Source organism: Rhea americana, unplaced genomic scaffold (assembly GCF_003343005.1).
Source record: "Rhea americana isolate MKP2758 unplaced genomic scaffold, rheAme1 scaffold_237, whole genome shotgun sequence".
Classification (NCBI taxonomy): domain Eukaryota; kingdom Metazoa; phylum Chordata; class Aves; order Rheiformes; family Rheidae; genus Rhea; species Rhea americana.
The window spans coordinates 1,183,623-1,203,212 of NW_028186354.1; the positions used below are offsets into that span (position 1 = coordinate 1,183,623).

Consider the following 19,590-nt stretch of genomic DNA (forward strand, 5'->3'; position numbering starts at 1 on the left):
CGGGGGGGGATCTCCGCGCCGGGGGCCCTGCGGAGGGAGCCGGGAGGGTAGGTGCCCGCCAAGGAGCCGCTTCCCCGGCGGGGCCCTTCGCGCAGTAGCGCCATGCTCCCCGCCGCGGCCTCCGCGGGGGGCTGCGGCCGAGGCCCGCGCGGCCCCGCCGGGGAAAGGGGCCTGGCCCCGGGCTCGGGGCGGCGGGAGCAGGCAGGCAAGCGGCGGCCGCTTCCCAAGGAAGCCGCAGGGCCCTGCGGGCAGCCGGCGGCAGGAGCCGGTGGTTGAAGAATCGTTGCGGTGGAGCCGTCGGCGGGTCCGTGCTTGCTGCCCTCGCCGCGGGCACCCTGCCGGGCTGCCCGGAGGGCCCCGTGGAGCGGCCTCAGCGTTGATGCTCGGCCGTGATCGCGGGAAGGCTTTTGGAAAGGCTTTGCTCCGACCTGGTCCTGCTGGCTTGCTGCATGCAGCTGCCGGCAGGTGATGGATGCTGCTTTCCCTGTATCTTTAGGGAAGTAAGGTTGTTTATGCACACCTTGATCAAAAACCTTAAGAGTAGAAATTATGCTGGAGGGCTAAGTGGGAAAAAATTGGCAAAGGACTTGAGGATGTGTGCTGAAGGATGCCAGCTGCAAAGACATGGCAACAAGCTCAGGCTGTCCCTAACACTAACCTGCCGGAGACAGCAGCCAGCCCAGGAGCGTGGTCKACTCCTGTGCGGCTGTTCTCAGGTGCAATGGGATGTTTGTGGAAATGGGTCTTGAGAACAGCTCMGATGCCATTCCAGTGACCATGGCTCTGAAATAGAACTAAATTATATGCTGAAGACCATCGTTAAAATCCAATCCTGCTGGTTGCTGAGAGTTTTTTGCGGTGGCTTTGGCAGTCACGAGTTCATTTCTGATTATAGTTTTCTGAGGCTTAGCATTTGCAGTAGGAATGTGACTTGTGCCTGAAGACAGAAGCTGCTGCAAGATCTCAAGTGACAGATTAGGACCACCTTTCTTAAAACAGTTATCTGTGGAGTTGTAACGCAACCTCTTGCTCTGTATTAGTGGATTCTCCCCATGTTGTGTTTAAGATTTTATCTATTATTATTTTTTAGCAAAATGAAGTTGAAGGAGATAGATCGTACTGCCATGCAGGCATGGAGTCCTGCCCTGCAGCACCCTATTTACCTGGCCACAGGTAAGTTATTGGGGCATGTATCAGCAGGTCTTAGTTGGCTTGAGGTGGTTTTGTAATTGAAACTTACAGTAGTTACTTCGTGTCCTGAAGGTTGATACTGGAGCAAAGAATACTATATAGTACCTCAGAGGCAGTTTTTCTGCTTGTGATACTATGTTGTTCCTTTATTTGCTATTTATTGTGGTGTGGCAATGTGCTTGCTGCTATGTAGGCAATAGCACCAGCTCCTTTCTTCCAGGTTAGGGCTACAGCATCCTGATGTTACTACTGTCCCTTAGTACTCGTCTGCCACTTCCCTTGTTTCTTTGTTGTTAATTGGGTTTYTCATACATTATTGGGCATAGACAGACATTCTCCTGAAGCTTCCTCTTTCATGCTCGTTAAGAAACCCACAGAGGGAATTGTAGGGAGAATTGTGCAGAAGTACTTGTAAACCGAATAGAAACCCAACTTCAGCTCAGAGTTCCTTTTGTGAGGATGGTGTTCTTATGCCCTGCCCAGTGCTGCTTTTGCAATGGCTCGTGCCTGTACCATGTCTTTCTCATCCCTGAGCATATTTCTTTGTAGGTACATCTGCTCAGCAGCTGGATGCAACGTTCAGCACCAATGCTTCCCTAGAAATATTTGAGCTGGACTTATCGGACCCTTCCCTGGATATGAAGTCCCGCGCCACCTTTTCCTCCTCTCACAGGTATACAGTGGGGTTGTAAGTGCAAAGTAGTGGCTGTGGAACTGTTGTTCGTGCTGCGTATCGAAAGGCCAGTRTGGAAGGCTTGACTGCAGTTGTTGAAGAGTTGCACAGAGCTTCAATGCTGAAGGATAGCACACAAGTGGCATTGCAGTTCAGAGGGGACAGCAGGGTGCAGTAGTGAAGGCAGTGAGCTGAGTCTTCAGGGAGTTTGAGCACTTGGTGTTCCACCATGAACCTTGCAGTCTCATGTTGGTTGAGTCGTGAAAGATGCTGACTATATTTCTGGAGGAGCCTCTGGGAGTCTCCAGAGAACAGAAAGAAACATGAAAGTGCAGTTGCAACTCTTCCCTGTTGCTGCATCCTATGTATATTTAGGTATTTCTGGGAGACTCATATAACATATCAAACTGGGTTGAGTTGTTTGTAATGTTGTAGTTCACCTGAGCAGCTGGGAAGATGTGTTGCCACTGTACGTTTCCATTTAGGCCTGAGTGTCCCTTTGTTCCTTACTGTAAGCTTGCCTAGGTAAGTATAGTTAGCATCAAAACACCCTATTTCCTTCTCAGCAGCACTTGTATTGGCTCTTTAGAGGCCGCTCCAGAGACAACTGTTCATTGCAAGCGAGCTGTAACAATGTGGATGGAAGCACAGAGCRCTTCCTTGTGCGTAGAGAAGGAGCTGAAAATTACTTGTTGAGATTGGATCCCATCCATGGGCTCTTTCTTGCTAGCTGCAGTGTCAACGTGACCACTTGTCCCCCGATGACCCAAAACTCTGTGAGCAGAGATGCAGAGAATTAAAGCAGTTAGTAAGTCAGAGCAGGTCTGGCACTCTTAGAGAAGCAGTTAAACTCTTCTTTACCTCTGGTGACATGAGTGGAAATCAATTCAGTTTTACTTTGTTACTGATTCTGAAGTAATAATTTCAGAAGATAAGACTATTGCTCGCAGTTTTTGGCTAAACATGGTTCCTAGAAGTTGTGTTGCCTAGAAATAGATTCTAGGGATAGAAATGAGGATTTGGCCGCATTTGCATGCGGTGAGGTTGTGACCCTGTTTAGGGATGTTCTCCTAATGTGGATAGGAACAGTTACAGTAGCTTTTGTGGAAAATTCACTTTGTTTTGTGTCAGCATTTTTTAGTATGCAGCTTATTGTGCTGCAGTTGGTGCGTTTGAAAGAAATTGTTCATAGGTTGTCCTTAGGTAATTCAGAGATGATCAATAACGTAGTAAAGTATGTGTTCTAATTGGTTTACTTTCCAGTTCCTAACAACTAATATGTGCAAGTGTGTCTTATGTAGAAGAAATGTCTCTTTCTGCACGGCTGCATATGCAGGAGTGTTGTTGTGTTGACGAAACAGACTTTTTCRGTGAAGGAAAATTGAATATTTACAGGTTGACAAAAGCTTGGAAATAGCTGGAAGTATGTTTATTTCCTCAGACTTAGTCTGGGAAAGACACTATGGTCTAGGTGACGTGTTTGTGTTGTGAATGAGCTGCTTGGGAGCCTATAGTGCAACTGATAAAAATGTGGGGTTTTTTTTGTTTGTTTGTTTTGTTTCCTACATTCAGGAGCACAGATGAGGAAAAAAAATTGGARTTTTTTCTAGTTGCACCTTTTATCTGTTGTTTGGAGAGCTGCCCACAAATGCCAGATGCTTACCTCCAGGTTGTGGYTGGATGGGCTTACAGCACTTGTTCTTATTTCCTCCTATTGTTTTACCAAAATAAGCTCAAAATTGTGTGCACTGGGGAGGTTTACTTGATTTTGCAGCTAGGAGGAGAGAAACATACAGGTGGTTGGTTGATTCCCATGGCCCTCTGTCTTGACCAGGGATGTGTCATCTTTCTGGCGCAGAGGGATAAGCAAGAAAGTGTTAGGGCCTCATCAGTTAGGAGAAACTTGGGYAGAGTTTTGCTCTGAAGTGTCTGCAGGACCTATTAGATCATGTGGCAACCTGGAGGCTCCAGCTGGTCTGCGATGAGTGAAGGCGGGTGGGTGTGTGTATTGGGAGAGCTGGTGGTGGACGGTTGTAGACTGTGGGGTCTGTGTGTCTCGCAGGTACCACAAGCTGATCTGGGGGCCACACAGCATGACCACAGATAAGAGCGTCTCAGGAGTCCTGATYGCTGGAGGTGAAAATGGAAACATCATTCTGTACGACCCAGCCAAAATCATAGCTGGAGATGCTGAAGTAATAATTGCACAGAAAGACAAGCATACGGGACCAGTGAGAGCRCTTGATGTCAACATTTTCCAGGTAGGTTTTCTGTTGTTCATGTGGCATTGTAGAACACTGGCCTGGCCTAACAATGTGTTGCCCTAATGTTTCTGTCCCTTTCCCAAGCTCTGAAAAGCAGGAARAAAAGTGTTTGAGTATTTGTTTATATCTAGTATGGAAAACTGTTCTGTTACTAGAATCTCTGTATGGAGAACGCATTTCGGGTGTCTGATTAATCCCTTTCCATCATCAGTTTAGACTGTCAGTTTAGTGCATCTGCTCAGGTTAGGTGTAAAGTATGGGTGGTTCTCTGTTGTTAGCTAGTCTCATCTTTTAGTTTCCATGGGATTATGCTCGTATCACGGTGGTCACAGGGCTTGATACCCAAAGCTGCAGGCTTAGGTGTTTGTGCTCTGTTGCCTTGAATGCTTAGATGGTAGGGTTTTCTTTTGGGGAAATGGGGAGGATCTGTGATCACAACTTAAATTTTCTCACCAGGAAAGGGGGGACAGAGCAGGAAATGCTGGGATGTGGCCTTTTTAGGCAGAAGAGCTCTCAAAAGCAACAAGCTTTACTCCATTGCTAAAGAGCATTTACTTCCTTCTAGATACAGTGGGTTGTTTTTTTACTCATCTTTGTCAACTATGTGAGAATTCAGTTGATTTCCTTTTCTAAATGGCAGTTCTGTCTGTGGACACTTGCGTTTAGCAAGGCCACCCTTTGTTCTTTGTGTCCTCTCGGAATTGCTTCCTTTCCGTTTCTGTTTATTATGAAGTTGGGGCTCGCATTGGCACCAGTAGCAGGTGGGATCAGAAGCTGCTCCATGCCCTTGGCTGGGATGGCCCCGGTCTGGCATGTCCTGTCCTGGCMCCAGCATTGCTGTTGATGGTTGCCCTTGTTGAGGAGCTGATGTGGTTTTTGGGTAGTGTAGACACCGTGCTCCCCCTGGCCCCGCACAGCTTGGCCTGCCCAGAGCAAAGCGCTGGGTCGTCAGCAGCAGTGATGGCTGCAGCCCTGCTTCTGTCTGCCCCTTTCCAGAAATACCGAAAGGCGCTCTGCTCATTTGCCTCCAGCTGCACTCCTGTGGCTGCTGTGTGGCTCTTCACTGTGGCTTGGAAAGACAGCGCAGAAAGTGGGAACTTGGTTCTTGGCACCCATGCTTGGCTTTRTGTGTTGACTTTTTGTTAACTAGGCATTTGCAATTTCAAGAAAACTTTTTCCCTGAGCTGATCTAATAAATTGACACAGTCCAATGGATCTGATCACTCCAGCCATTGAGATTATGAAAGCTGATATTGGAAATACTCCTAATGTCTTATTAATGTTTTTTTACAGACTAATCTGGTGGCCTCTGGTGCTAATGAGTCTGAAATCTATATCTGGGACTTGAACAATTTTGCTACACCAATGACACCGGGAGTGAAGACACAGGTACTAGATTTGTATGTCTTAACTACTGCAAACCAGTGAAAAGCAAACAGTTTACTTAAGTTGAGAGTTTKTTGAAACCTACAATTATGACGTTGTTTAGGGGGAAAACAGCCTTTTAAAGTTCGACTTGTACAGCCAGTGGTTTTTAAAATATAGTATTTAACATGTGATGCATTCTTGACAATGCAAGATACAGTCCTTAAGGTAATAAATCAGATCTCTCCAAGCTAAAATAAAAAAATTCCTTTATTGTGTGTTGCCTCACAGCCGTTTCCCCCAAAGCTAACAAAAATGGACCTTCTATTATTTACTATTTTAGTTTRTTGACTGTGAGGTTTGAAAATGAGAGATTTTTGTTCTTGTGACAGTTGGTAGTGTCTGACCTTCATAAAGCCATACAACAGGAGATGTGGCTTTCGCTTCAGGAGAGTTTTCTTTGAATGGAGTGGCAGCTTAGGTTGTTTAACAGATAGTCATCAGTGACTGATTCTGTGACTGGAGAAAGTTTAGGAGAAAGTCAGTTGTGACTGGAATATTTTGCCCATAGTTCATGTCTAGCCATGAATTTTTGCCAGCTTCATAGGGATTTGCTCCTTTTGTACGCCATCAAGTCCAGTTTCCCGATAGCGCAAGCATGCACACCTCTATGCAGTAAGTGGCCAGCACAACTTCCTGAGTGGCAACCCTGCAAGGGCAGGCATGTCTATGCAGAACAGACCTGCAGTTCTGGCTGGCTGCGTTGCAGTTAATTCATGTCTTCAAGTGGTGGGATTTTACAAAAAAAAAAAAAAAAAAAGTAATATCACAAGGAAAGCTTTAAGTGCCCCTTTGCTCTGTGGAAAATGTTGCATTTTATCAAGCGGCAGGTAATCATGAGCCAAGTCTCTCTAGTTACACCATTTTTTAAATATTCATAGCTGCTGTCTGTGAACTGAGTCTCGTCTGATATTCCTTGGCTTGTTTCAGTACATGTATGAATCTTTAGATGGTGAAGGTGCAGACTGAGAAAATACAGGGAAGACTAAAACCAGCTACTGAAAAGTCGGAAAATGAGGCAGTAATTTGGCAGTTACTTCTGCGGTTTTCAGGGAATATGTAATTGCTCTACTTAAGCACCAATGCTGAGCCTGTGCCTTGTTTAAAGATTTATGGAAGAAAAAGAAGACTTTTGCACTTTTCAACCTTGTAAAGGAAATATAAGAATGGGAGGAAGTTTTTTAGAATCATATATTTCTGTATTTGTTGAAAAAAAGTTGTGCAAGTATTTTGTAGTTACTGCAAAATTAGTGCATAACTGCATGATAAGTTGGAGAGAACAAAAAGCGAGAAAATGGAATGAGAAACAATCTTCAGTTTAAAGAATTTGAGTTTAAAACTGCGTTTGAATGGGTTTTTTTTCGACCATCATCAGATTATGCAGTAATTTTGGAGAAAGTTTGTCTCTGTTTAAGATCTGTGTGGAAATTTTCATGTCTGATAACTGCTTTAATGAAGTGTGCGACCTTTTAATCCACATACTCAGTGACAACTGGAAATAGAGTGCAATAAGCAAGACTGGGTTAGAATTGCTTTTATTTTTAAGATTGAAAATAAGCAGTTAAAAAGTGACAACAGAATTCCTGCAAGCAGACTTCCCTTTTCTCTTCAAATCACAAACTAATAATCAAAGGCAAATGTGCCGTTCTTATRCCCAGATGTGTTTTTGTGGAGTACTTTTACATTCTTGAAGACAGTTGTGCTTAATTTTCTGTGACTAATGTATCAGKTTCTAAAACAGGAAATGCAGGTGGTCTAGGGAAATTCTAGCAGCTTTTAAAAGTGGTCTTTTCAGATTTTCTGCTGTACAGCTTGTTTGCATGTACAGAGGAAAGCAGAACAAATATAGTACCTGGAATGAGTCTCCTTGGAGACTTGTCATCTTAGTGTGTGGAAAATAAAGTTTTTTGAGGCCATTTGAAAGGGTGTGATGGGCTGTTCTGTGTGCGATAGCCTCTCGAAGACATCAGCTGCATTGCGTGGAACAGGCAAGTCCAGCACATCCTGGCATCCGCCAGTCCTAGCGGCCGAGCTACCGTGTGGGATCTCAGGAAGAATGAGCCCATCATCAAAGTCAGTGACCACAATAACCGGGTGAGTAAGCCCCTRCAGGGCTGTGTGGGCACTTGTGTGGAGATGGAGGGCACTTCTGGGCATGCTGATAGTGGATGTAGCGCTTGTTCTTACATGACGTAGAGATACTGGTGTCTGCTCCTGTTGTGTACAGCGTGCTGAATATCTAATGCTTTTTGTTAAAAGGCTGTGTGTGTAGTGAGGGAGCATCAACATTTCAAGCCCAATTATCTTGGTGCATATTGAAGCAAGGGAAAGCTGTCAAATTTCATATTGGAACAAGACATGGGTTTGAACAAAATCAGTATTGGTCTGTTTGGGGCTACCACAAAGATTTTAAGCTAGCTGGGAGTGGCATATTGTGGCAGAATCATCTGCTGGAGAGTCAAGGAGGCAGCTGAAGTGCTTTGCAAGCAGTACAAGCAGTTTTAATTCTGCATAGCAGAATACCGCTTAGGCAGAGTGGTTCTTCCTCAGCGTCGCAGGTGGGGGAAGCGCAAGGGCTGAGCCATGACAGGAGGCTGGTGGAGCAGCAATCAGCGTTTCTGCTACTCTGGATGCAGGCTGCAGCCAAGGAGGAGACTTGTCTTCCAGCAGAGCCTCAGCGAGGGCAGGGCTTTGATGGGCAGCCACGCAGTGGAGCATTGCCCATGAAGGGTATTATAAGGAATAGCATCCTGTATGCTGCCAACCACTGTGGCTGCTTAACGGCGTTGTTAATGTAGGAAGAAGCCTGCTAAGCCTGTGAAGAAGGAAATATTTGTGTAATTCTGTATGTTTTAGACTGGATATTGCTATTGAAATATTTAAGATGGTGCCAAGAATTCAGAAAGAGATTACCTAGTTAAATTTGTGCTCTTTGAAAAGTTGCTTAGTCGTTACACTTGTTACTGTAATTAACTTTATAACCCTCAGTGTTCTAGGTATGTTTTCTGCTGGCAACAGGCAGTACAGTAGACTGGCTTGATCATGGGATTATAATCTCCTGCTGCGGTGTTCAAGTGACAATAACTTCTCATAATGATTGTTAAAATATTAAAAATCATTAAAATATTGGTAAATATTAAAACCAACAATATTAAATCAACAAAAACATGTATAGAGGGTTTCCTATATTAAAGAATATTTGTAGTCTTATACTTAAAGATAAGATTGGGAACAAGACAGCACAATGTCATCTCTTCAGGAGGATCCCAGGAAACTAACTGCAAGTCTCCTAATTCTTGGAGAACAGGAGATGATCCTAACTGAATGTAGTGCAAAATAGTGCCCAGAAATACAGCTGAAAACGGGAAACTCGTTCAGGACTCCATTTTCTGTGCATCTAGTCCTCTTTAGTCTGGTTGTCTTGTATTTCTTGGTGTTGGTTAGTTATCTTGTATTGTGGCCTGCTCTTGTCCCTCAGATGCACTGCTCGGGCCTGGCGTGGCACCCTGATATTGCTACACAGATGGTTCTGGCCTCGGAGGATGACAGGCTGCCTGTTATTCAGATGTGGGATCTTAGATTTGCCTCTTCACCGCTTCGTGTTCTAGAAAGCCATACAAGGTAYGAGTCTCTTGTAGCCCACTGCTCCTTGCTGTTTGCACTCTTGATAGTTGCATATCAGTTTGGATGGCTCACTGTCTGTGCAGTTCCATGTGAATGCTTGCTCTGCTGGGAGCAGCACTTCAGCAACAATCACTATTTTACCCAGACTTGCTAGCCAGCCAGCCAGCCCTGGATCTTGAAAGGCTTGCTTTTCTGGGGCCTACTGGTTTGGAGGCAATAGAATTTAAAGAAGAAGGCATCCTTGCACTGAAAAATAGTTGCTAGCTTGTTTCTATGCTTTTTGAGAAGAGAGGATTGAGATGCCAGGGGTCAGCAGTACTGGATCCTGCCTGAATTKGTATCAGCTAAAAATGCACCTGGACACATTGTCACATGCAGAATTTTTCTCTCTTCTTTCTTGCCCCCACTCTCCAATACCTTTTATGGTATTCCATAAAAGATGGAATAATTTTTCATAAACCTTCATTTTGTTAGTGAAGCCCTTCCTTATGCCATAAAAACAATGCTTGGTTTAGAGAAGAGAACAGCAATAAGTTTGTGTTGTAGCTGCTCCAAAACTGCTGGCAGCAGTGCTGCTCACATTAACCTTTGACTAACAAAATTAAGTTGTCCAGTTAAGTAGTCACTGATCTTACCTTACAGATAAGAGATCTTGGTATCCAGTTTCTCCTAAGTGAGTGTTGCATCCAGTTTTCAGGTAGAGTGGCTGCCTTTCTAGAGCTCCTTGCAGAGCAAATAGAAAGAATCTATTTCAATAAATAAGGGTTGATAATATTCAGAGTTTTCTCTTCTTCTAAGAGGAAGGAATGCAGAGGSCATTTCAGGGTGGAATGCTTAGCTAACACAGAAATGTACTCATAAAAATGTTACATTTATCACCATTTTGCATTTACATTAATCTCTTCATTTTTGTTGTGACTTTTTGCACAGGGGCATTTTGGCCATTGCTTGGAGCATGGCAGATCCAGAGCTGCTACTTAGTTGTGGGAAGGATGCTAAAATTCTCTGCTCTAACCCGAACACAGGCGAGGTATTGTATGCAAACCACTTCTAAAATCTCAGTGGCACAAGCAAAGCAGTGTTTTTAAAAGCAGTCAGTTTTTCTCATGCTGTTTATACTCATTCTTCCAATACTTACTTCCTTGTGTTGAAAACACAAGGAAAGAGGAGGTGGTGTTGGAAGAGATCTGTGCTCCCCTTCATGGGAGAGATGTTTCTGAGCAATGGGGCTGCTACCCTGCCCTGCAATACCTTGTGGACGTATGTGCCTTAAAAGTTGTCCGATGATGCTAGGCTTCTTCCTAATATTCCTGCTCTGCAGCCTGGTAGCTACAAGGACTGTAAATGGCCCTGCTTAAACTAAGTATTTGCTTTGTACTCCTTGTGGTTGGGCTTTGCGTGGCTGAATAACTTTCAGCATTGTCCTTTTCCCTTCTAAGATTAAGAACTTCTAGCCAGAATAGAGGGATTTTGTAGGTTACCGCAGTAGTAGCGGGTCATTATGAGCTGCTTCAATGCATTCACCCCCTTTCCAGGCTGGGAATACCTTTCAAAGTACATGGATTCTTTATCTGGAAAACTTGAGTGCTCGCCCTGGGGCCACTGCATGGGCACACTAGCTTTGGGCATGCTAGAGCACTCTGGCTGCTCTGTGGAAAAGATAATCCTAAAGGATGTGGTAAGAAGTATTTTTTAAATTCAGAAGTAGATAATGCAGCTGCACTAATTAACCAGACCATGTTTATCATGACTGGTGAAAGGTGAGGTACAGTGACAAGTGAGTTTGGTGAGACACTTCAATCACAGGTTTCACCTCCTGCAGCCCCCAGTCTCTTGCCGTGCTCTGAAAAGTAATAGGCTGACACCGCTGAGTTGAAGRGGAAAGCCAAAGCAACCTTGGTCAGCCCATCTGCCATCCCATCTCCTGATGTTTAGTGAGAGCATGCTTGACCTTGCATTGCTGTGTAGARGGGTCATCTCCCAATGTAGGAACCTCAGGAGATGATTTGTTGATGGTGACCACCTCCAAAGCAGCTAAGATGCGGTGCTGTGGTAGGATCCCTCTGGCTAGCCCCATTCTGAGTCTACGGTCAGATCTTGTAAGGATGGGACAGCTGCTTTGATATGCTCCAGGCTGGCCCTCATATGGCAGAAGCCAATTTACAGATGTGTGTCACRCTTTAGCAGGAGTGCTGAACTGAGCAGCCAAAAATGAGTGACCAGAATGACACAGCTAGATGAAGCAGAAAAGGCACCTCTAGTCCCTAAGTTCAGCTGAAGTGCRGAAGATAGTTTGAGGTGACATATGTGTCATCTGAGCTGGATCCTGTCTGTTAGGGAGACYWTRTKYKWRWRWRWWKTRTMWYATATTTTTATTTAAAATAGAGGTTACCTGGGAGACAGGCAAGTTAGCATTTTGCTCCTTCAGCAAAAATTTGGAGACAGACAAAAGAGGAATTTCCCCCAGTATATGGCTAATCTCTGCTGCAGTTGTGGGCCTGTTGCTACTAGGGCAGGAGTGGAGGCCTGCTCAGGAGCAGGCAGAGTGCAGGTTTTTACTTTTCCAGTTTTCCTCCAAARACAGATTTCGTTTGGAGTCCAGGTTAGTTCTGAAGGAGCAGGCAATAGTACCAGTAGCAGCCCGTAGTCACAGCAGGCCAGATCAGTATGTGTGACTGCAGCATASACATAGCCTGCATGCAGGTTGTCCTGTGTGAGTTAAATATAACATTTAATGAGAGGAATTGGAGGCTGGAAATAGTGTTTCTGGTAATCTTCTGTTTGATCATTTTTTTTGCCCATTCAGTGAGGATGGGTCATCTGGAGTCTCCTGGGGAGTGGGAAAAGCCTCCCTGCCTCAGGCAGGAGGGATGTGGCACTGCTCGTGCTTTTTTTTCTTTCTTTCTTTTTTTTTCTTTTTCTTCTCAGCCTGGCACACCTAGCACTGCCCTGCTCCCCTGCTCTTCCCCTCTGGAGCCCTTTTTGGCAGGCAGAGCTGGGGTGTGCACTTTGGCTTGTAGAAATAAGGAGAGTAGGAGAAGCTTGGGCTAGTGTATGTGGTGAGAGGTGGTTGGTGAGTGAGTTTGTACCACTGCAGATATGCTCTCTTGTCATTCCTGTGGGTAGCAGCATTTCATGAATTGGTGACTTTGTCCTTCTTGGCCAGGTGCTGTACGAGTTGCCCACAAACACGCAGTGGTGCTTTGATATCCAGTGGTGTCCCAGAAACCCTGCTGTCCTGTCTGCGGCTTCATTCGATGGGCGGATCAGTGTTTACTCCATCATGGGAGGCAGTACGGACRGCTTGAGGCAGAAGCAGGTTGACCAGGTATTGAGAAGCGTTCAGCTGAGAAAATGGAAGGGGGGGGGAAAAGAAAAAATCAGTGGGCGTTTTGGAAGTCTTCAGTGGATCTTATGCCAACTGGATTATACCAGGCTGGTGTAGATAAGTGCTGGTTGCTACTTTATCAGAGATGATGTGTCACTTCTGTATTCCCCCCCCCCCTTTTTTTTTTAAGCTTTCATCCTCTTTTGGGAACCTTGATCCATTTGGTACAGGTCAGCCTCTCCCACCCCTGCAGCTTCCCCAGCAGACAGCCTCGCAGAGTGTCGTTCTGCCCTTGAAGAAACCACCTAAATGGATCCGGCGACCTGTGGGAGCATCGTTCTCAGTAAGCAGGGGCTCTGTGCGGGTCAAGACTGGACATGGTTGGCCTGTCAGAGAGGGTGGTAGTGGTGGCACCTGCAAAGCACCATTGGAGATGGGGGTTCAGTGTTGTGCTCTGCTTTRTGAGATCTTCCCCTGGTGCAGGAGTGGCAGGAGAGACCCCCTGCAGCTTCCAGGTTTGGCAGTTGGGTCATCAACTGAGTAAATATTCAAAAATATTGCTKGAGGGGAAAAACACTTGTGTCACCAGCAGGTGCTCGGTTGCATTGCTTTGGGATAAGGACTTTGATTTTAAATGTATGTAGTATTTACTTAAAGAAGCATTGTTGTCAGTGTCATGGAGGAGCCAGGTGAGATGGTAGCAAGGCCCTGCTTGCTGTGAGAGCAGTCCCTGCTCTTTGCTTCTGTCATTTGCTTGGAGACCTCRAAGATTTTAGTCTGTCCACTTGAAATGGGTTTCTGTGCCAAAACACTGATTAATTTTTCAGCAGTGTATGGTTACTCATTATGTCATCCACAAGTGAAATGCTTGATACCAGGAACTTTTCTCCATTGAATGAAGTGCATATAAACACTGTACAAAAGTACATTTACAGATAAGTGTGTGTGTGTATATATATATAATATATATGAGTGTGTAAGTTTTTTTTTACATAGTCCCCAATGGAAAATTGCACTTTACATACTGCACGTGTCTCAATTGCAGTTTGGAGGCAAGCTGGTTACGTTTGAGAATGCTAAGGCTCAGCAGCAGCCAGGCATTGATCAGCAGCAGCAGCAGCGTCACCATGTCTACGTGAGCCAGGTTGTTACAGAGAAGGAGTTCCTGGCCCGCTCGAACCAGCTACAGGAAGCTGTGCGATCTGAAGGCTTTGTCAGCTACTGTCAGAAGAAAATAGATATGGCCCAGGCTGACTTTGAGAAAAACGTGTGGGCTTTCTTAAAGGTACCAAGATGACAGCAGTTCAGGGATTCCCCAYCTCCCCTGAAGGCCCCTACAAAAACACTTCCCTCTGCCCAGTACAGTGTTTTAGCAGAAGAGATGCTGGGAGCCCAAAGCATAGACTGTAGGAATGGTGCCTGTAAGCCTCGCCAGAGGAGGTGGCTCACCAGAAGAGCAAGGTCCTTGGGGCGGGAGGCCCTTGGGGGGATTCATGTTGGGACATCTTGGTACTTGAGTTTGTTGAGGCAAGATAAAGCTTTGGGGCAGCTTTGGATGTGCTCTTCACTGTTAACTAAGAATATTTAGTTGTTTCAGCACAAAGCTGATACGTGAATCATTTATATGCACTCAATCTCCTCATTTACTAGTTCTCTGCGTGTTTGTACTTGTGAAGTGAAAAGCCAGAGAGGAAATAAAATTGAGATGCAATATACTCCTTTAAACTTTTCTTTTTCAAAGGTGAATTTTGAAGAAGATTCACGTGTTAAATATCTTGAGCTCTTGGGATACAGGAAAGAGGATCTAAGGAAGAAGGTAAATGCACTGGAAAGCTGTGTGTTAAATGCTTTTACTGGCGCATGTGTCCATAGAGTACAATCTGGAATGTTGGCAGTGCCCTATGTGGTTGAATTACTCATTTATGTTTGGGACTAGAAGAGCAGTCACCACAGGTTATTCAAGATTGTACATGTTTTTATACAACGCTTTCTTTCCTCTGTGCTTACCAGCAGGTAGTGCTTCTGTGCTGCTGCAGTTCTAACAGCTCTAATATAGCTACTACCCTTTGTACTGGATTCTGTTTGCTTAAACATGGCTGACTTGAATAATTGTATATTATGTGTATTTATGTACCAAATGTTCCTTTTTTCTGGAGAACCCTAGAAATCTGCCTTTCCTCTTAAAATTTTGTCTGGATAAACAGCCTTAAGCAATTTTGGAATTCTTATGGCAATTGCAGCTGCTTTGGGTTCTTTTTGKTGTGTTTTTTTTAGCTATGTAGTCTTGCAATATGGATGTTCACTGAAAATTTCAAAGCAGCCAAAAGACTTCAGAGGCGTATCTGCATCTGACTGTCCTGTGTTGATGTGATTCTCACACAAGAAAGCTTTGCTATCTGTTGGTGRAGTTGTTCATATAACTTCAATGGGTCACATCTCTGTATTGTAGTATTGTGGAATCCCATCTTTTTTTGTTTTTTGAAGGGGTTAAAGGACATGTACGTATTCTTCAGGGTTTCATTAACTACCTTAAAATGCTAAAATAATCCTGCTTGTGGGATGCCTTTTAGRAAAACACAGTATCTAATCTGTTTGCCTTTGGAAAGGCAAAAGTTGTATTACCAGGAAGCAACTTGTACTTCTCAGGTGTGGATCTTTCTTCCAAGCTGGAAAGAGATTCTTATATTAGAGCAAAATCTGATTTTTCAGAAGCAATAGTTAGGCCGAAGGGCTGTGTTTTCCAAAGCTATTTTTCTGTATTCTGATTTGGAAATGAGTCACCAGTAGGTGATAAGATTTTCCTAAAAACTTGGATTATGTGTCAATAACAAATTGAGAAGCATCTGTAGCATGAAAGATGTAGTATAAAATGTTAGACATAGATTGCACAGCTCTTAAGTTGCAGATTGAACTGGGTGGTTTTGTCTGAGCTGTTCAGAGACAAACTGCACGGTGCCATCTCCCTGTTTGTACGCRAGGATACCTGCTGTGTATTTTGTTCACTGCTGTTGGTGCTGTGCCTAGGATCTGTCTAGTTCACTTCTGAATCAGTGGATTTGAATATTTGACTCACTTTCACTATATGAACTGGGTCCATAATGTCATTTTGTTGGTAAATTAAATGGCCTCCAGGGCCAATTTATTATCATTACAAAGAAAATGTTTTTGCTAACACACTATCCTCAGCTTCTGAATGTTTCTTGCATGAGTCAAAGGCAAGCACAAGGGAAATCCTGTCTTTCAAAAGCAGATTGAAATTAGAAAACCTAGATGAAACTCAGTCCCACTTATGTAGCTAGAGTGGTGTTAATTTTATAGGGCAGCMTTATGGAGACTGGAGCCGGCTGCTGCTGCTCTTGATTTGATCTGCTGTGCACAGGGGGAAAGGCTGGGAAAATAGGTGTAGCTGAATTRAGCAGCCTGAAATGCTGGATTACCCTCCTATTTCAGTATTTGAGGAACAGATGAGATGACCTATTAGGTCACATTTTCACATATCTGTTACTCAGCGAAGTATTCCACACTGAAGTAGAATCCATATTTTCTAGTGWTGAAAAATACAGGTCATCTTATCTGAAAGTTAACAATAGTAAGATGATAAACTCACTAAATGGCAACTTGTTTTATAATGTTGCTGTTATGATGAGGAATGTAAAAGATGACAGGTTGCAGCTTCCTAGAAGAAACTTGTAAAGAACACGCTGTTTTGTTTCATTACTTGCAAAATCTGGAATTTTCATATGCAGGGCGAGCCCTGGATTACTCCTTTCCACTGGAAACTAATGACTTAAACTTTAAAACAAAAAATGCAAACTCAGCTCAAATTGCAGCAGCTGGTTTGTTCTCTCTCTCTCTCTCTCTCTCTCTCTCTCTCTCTCTCTCTCTCTTTATTTTTAAATCAAGTCTGTCATCTAAGTTTGAGGTATACCCTGCTATTCTAGTAGTAATCAGATGATGTTAGCCTCAGGAAAATCCAGGTACCCAGATATTGAAATAATATATTTTCTTAATATATCTTAAAATTTWTAGATTAATTTATAGATTAAATTAGGCTTTTTGAGGGCCTTTAAGGAGTCTGGAGACCTGATTTGCCTTGCAAAATAATAAAAGCTGCTTTTTAACTTGTTTTTCCCTTGGAAACTCCTACTCCAAGGCAGTATGCATGTTGTGGTAGAAACCACAGCTTCCTGACAGTTGCCCTACTCAGATGGAATTGTCACTAGTTCAGTTTCCCTAATCAATGCTGGTAGAGCTTTTTCCTGTATGCTATAATATCATTTGTACTCTTCTAGTGTCAAGCAATTTCAATGAGGTTTGAGGCTGAGTCAACAACTAAGTATTTAAAGGTATAGAAMAGGCTGTTTCCCTCAGAGGTTGTTGTACAGGCAGCTTAGGAGTGAACTCATCAATATGGGGAAGGGGATTGCTCTAGTTCACTGTTTTGCAAGTAATATATTAACTACATAACCAGTTTTTGCAGTCAGAAATCARTGAGAGGTCTGTTCCTAAAATTAAAAAGCACTTAATTGAGCAATCTTGGTTGCCTTTTAGATCACGTCAGCTCTGAATAAAGAAAATCTTGCAGATGGTGAATTGGGAGAGGTAAGCAAACACAAAAGTCTACAGCTTTGTATAGTTTTGCAATGCTACAATAATGTGCAAAGTAAGAATAAYTTTCCTTGCAGCTTGGTAACTGTCCCATAGTATGTCAGGAATAACCCAGCATATGAGAACGTCCTACRTTCAGTAGGATGAAGGTACTTACTTTAAATGAACAGAACTTTTTCCTTTCAAATCTCGCCCATTTCATAGCAAAGGGCTGTTGGTCACAGGTTTTGGCTCGAGGTCTCCGCTTTTCCCTTCTGCTCCCTTATCCAGTGATGCTGTCTCTGCTACCAGTGGGGARGGGGAGAGCCTTGCTGATGGACAGCTAGTGGGAAAAGTAGCATCATGGCCTCCACGCTAACAGTAGAAAGCTTGGGTGCATCTTCCCTTATCCTCAAAGAAAAAAAGAGAATCTGTACATTCCTAAGTGACTTTGGAGGTGGGCATCTCCTGCTGTAGAAGAGCAGAGTAAAAGATGCTGCCTGAATATCGCAGCAGTGAGGGAGTTGGGCTGCAAGTGAGTGGGATGAGGAGCCTGGGACAGGGAGCTCTGGCCCCTCCCAGCACCAGAGGGGGATGGGGAAGGCAGAAGGTGTCTTGCTGCGCAGTGTATACTGTGCACCACCCTGACTCTGGGTTGGACTCCTGCAGAGGCCAGCACAGGGCACTGCTCAGGTGAGTCTGGGCAGGACCAGCTGTGAGATCCTGTAAGACTTCCCTGCAAGAGTGATTCAGCTGCTGTTCAGGTGTTGCCTGTTGTAGTGTTAACAGCCACAGTCTGTAGTGCACTGCTGTCTCCAGGGGGTGTTGTGCTCCCTCTGCATGGCCAGACCCTGTTTGCAGTGCTACTGTGTTGAAATTATGCCATAAACATTTCGACTGTAGCCAGTAGCTGCCTAATAGAAATGATTTGCTGAACATTTTCAGGCAACTAAGATGAAAGCAGCATAAGGTAATGACAAGGAGCAAGGAAATGGAGGGCCTCTGCCACTTTTGTTGTGGTTGCACATCTACTGATGCATTCCTATGCACTGCAGGCAGCTGTGAGCRCTGTCAGGCAGGTGGAGGCTATGTTCTGCAGGAAAGAGTATTTTTTTTTCTCCTCCTGGCTTCCCCTCCACCCACGGCTGCTTCTCTCTTCTCAAGATTCCCACAGAATCTGATGAATCTGTACTGAACGATGCAGGTGAAGGCCAGKCTACAGAAGAGCAGCTCTTGGGAGAGGTATGCACTGCCCTCTAGACTAACTCTGATTTCCTGTGTATTTACTTTGCTATTAACAGCATTTCACTGCATTTTCCTGATGCTGAGGATGTATGAATATATAAGAGCATGTGTAGATTGAGTAAAATGTGGACTCTTGTGAAGTTGCTTGGGGTTTTCTCATCAGCATCAGACACTGTATGAGTAAGTTCTCAGTGGCAAGAATGAGAATGAGCTCATTTRTAAGATTGAGCTGGCTTTGTAACACACCAGGTGGCATAAAACTCAAGGACTACTTCGGTCATCCRCAGTTTTCACTTTCCAAAATTTACCTAACACATACAAAATGCTCTGCAGCAGTAATTGTAATTCATTTTAATTTTTTTCCTCTCTTTCCTTATTCCTTTGTTACCTCCTTTTAATTGATTATTACTAACTTGYCAGCTGATTATTGCTCTGTTTCTAGGTACAACCTTTTGCAGGGAACCAGGTGTGATACTGGGTGAGAGGGGTGTTCTCTGCACAGTTCCCACTGGCCTTATAGAGCTGGCCTGTTCACACCTGTGCGCAGCAGGGAGTATTGGAGTCCCCAGCTTCAGCAGCTGATTGTCCTGTCAGTAACCGTTGCTACAGTTCTACCAGATTCATCTTGGACAGTTTGTGCTCTGCATCTGTTTCTTGGTTCATACAGCTTTTGCTCACTTTGGTCCGTATGAACAGCCCTGTGTCCATTGCTCTTACCTGGAGCCAAATGCAGGGACAGGTCTTTGGACTGAGGACCTAGCCTTGATMAAGTGAGGTTTAGTAGTACTGAAGATAGCAGTATTGTTGTTTAAGCAGGGAATTAATATTCCTCATTCCCTCGGGCTCCGTTGTGGGTTAGAATTTGAGCCATTATTCACAAACTGCCCGTTCTGTGGTGTTTTCAGCGTGAGCTCCCCGGTGGGGTTAAACCTGTGCTCAGTGCCTGCCTGTAGTTGTCTGAGGATGAGAACTATGGTTTATGGCTTGTGCATGTTAGGGCGGTGCAGTTGTTGGGTCTGTATAATAGCCTGTTAAGGACACCAGAAGAGAGACCTAGCCTTATCTTAGATGCTTGATTGCTTATTAATTTATTAGACTGTGTAGTGGAGGACGCATGTATGCATTGGCGCAAGCTTTGTACTGTATGCAATTATGAAGGCATTAAATGCCACATACATCTCTGCTCTAGGAGAGACTTCACAGCCAGACACGATCTTACCCTAACAGCAGAGCAGTAAATGTTCAGGAGGCTA

At 44.2% G+C, this 19,590-nt stretch overlaps 1 protein-coding gene across 11 annotated transcripts in view; it reads left to right on the forward strand.

Annotated features, from left to right (window-relative positions):
• SEC31A (SEC31 homolog A, COPII component) overlaps positions 1 to 19,590 on the forward strand; it is a 46,718-nt gene that overhangs the window by 919 nt on the left and 26,209 nt on the right. For 2 of the 11 annotated variants that reach the window (XM_085306297.1, XM_085306300.1), the window contains exons 1-14: positions 181 to 465; positions 1,091 to 1,173; positions 1,741 to 1,864; positions 3,927 to 4,125; positions 5,422 to 5,517; positions 7,507 to 7,647; positions 9,032 to 9,174; positions 10,108 to 10,207; positions 12,344 to 12,505; positions 12,696 to 12,848; positions 13,551 to 13,790; positions 14,247 to 14,321; positions 17,057 to 17,107; positions 18,257 to 18,334. In XM_085306297.1, the coding sequence (XP_085162423.1) occupies positions 380 to 465; positions 1,091 to 1,173; positions 1,741 to 1,864; positions 3,927 to 4,125; positions 5,422 to 5,517; positions 7,507 to 7,647; positions 9,032 to 9,174; positions 10,108 to 10,207; positions 12,344 to 12,505; positions 12,696 to 12,848; positions 13,551 to 13,790; positions 14,247 to 14,321; positions 17,057 to 17,107; positions 18,257 to 18,334 (1,731 nt within the window). In that variant the 5' untranslated portion in view covers positions 181 to 379. Of the gene's footprint in view, positions 1 to 6; positions 48 to 180; positions 466 to 1,090; positions 1,174 to 1,740; positions 1,865 to 3,926; positions 4,126 to 5,421; positions 5,518 to 7,506; positions 7,648 to 9,031; positions 9,175 to 10,107; positions 10,208 to 12,343; positions 12,506 to 12,695; positions 12,849 to 13,550; positions 13,791 to 14,246; positions 14,322 to 17,056; positions 17,108 to 18,256; positions 18,335 to 19,590 lie in introns of those variants that run through there. The other 9 variants (XM_085306298.1, XM_085306301.1, XM_085306307.1 and 6 more) reach the window with 7 other exon arrangements.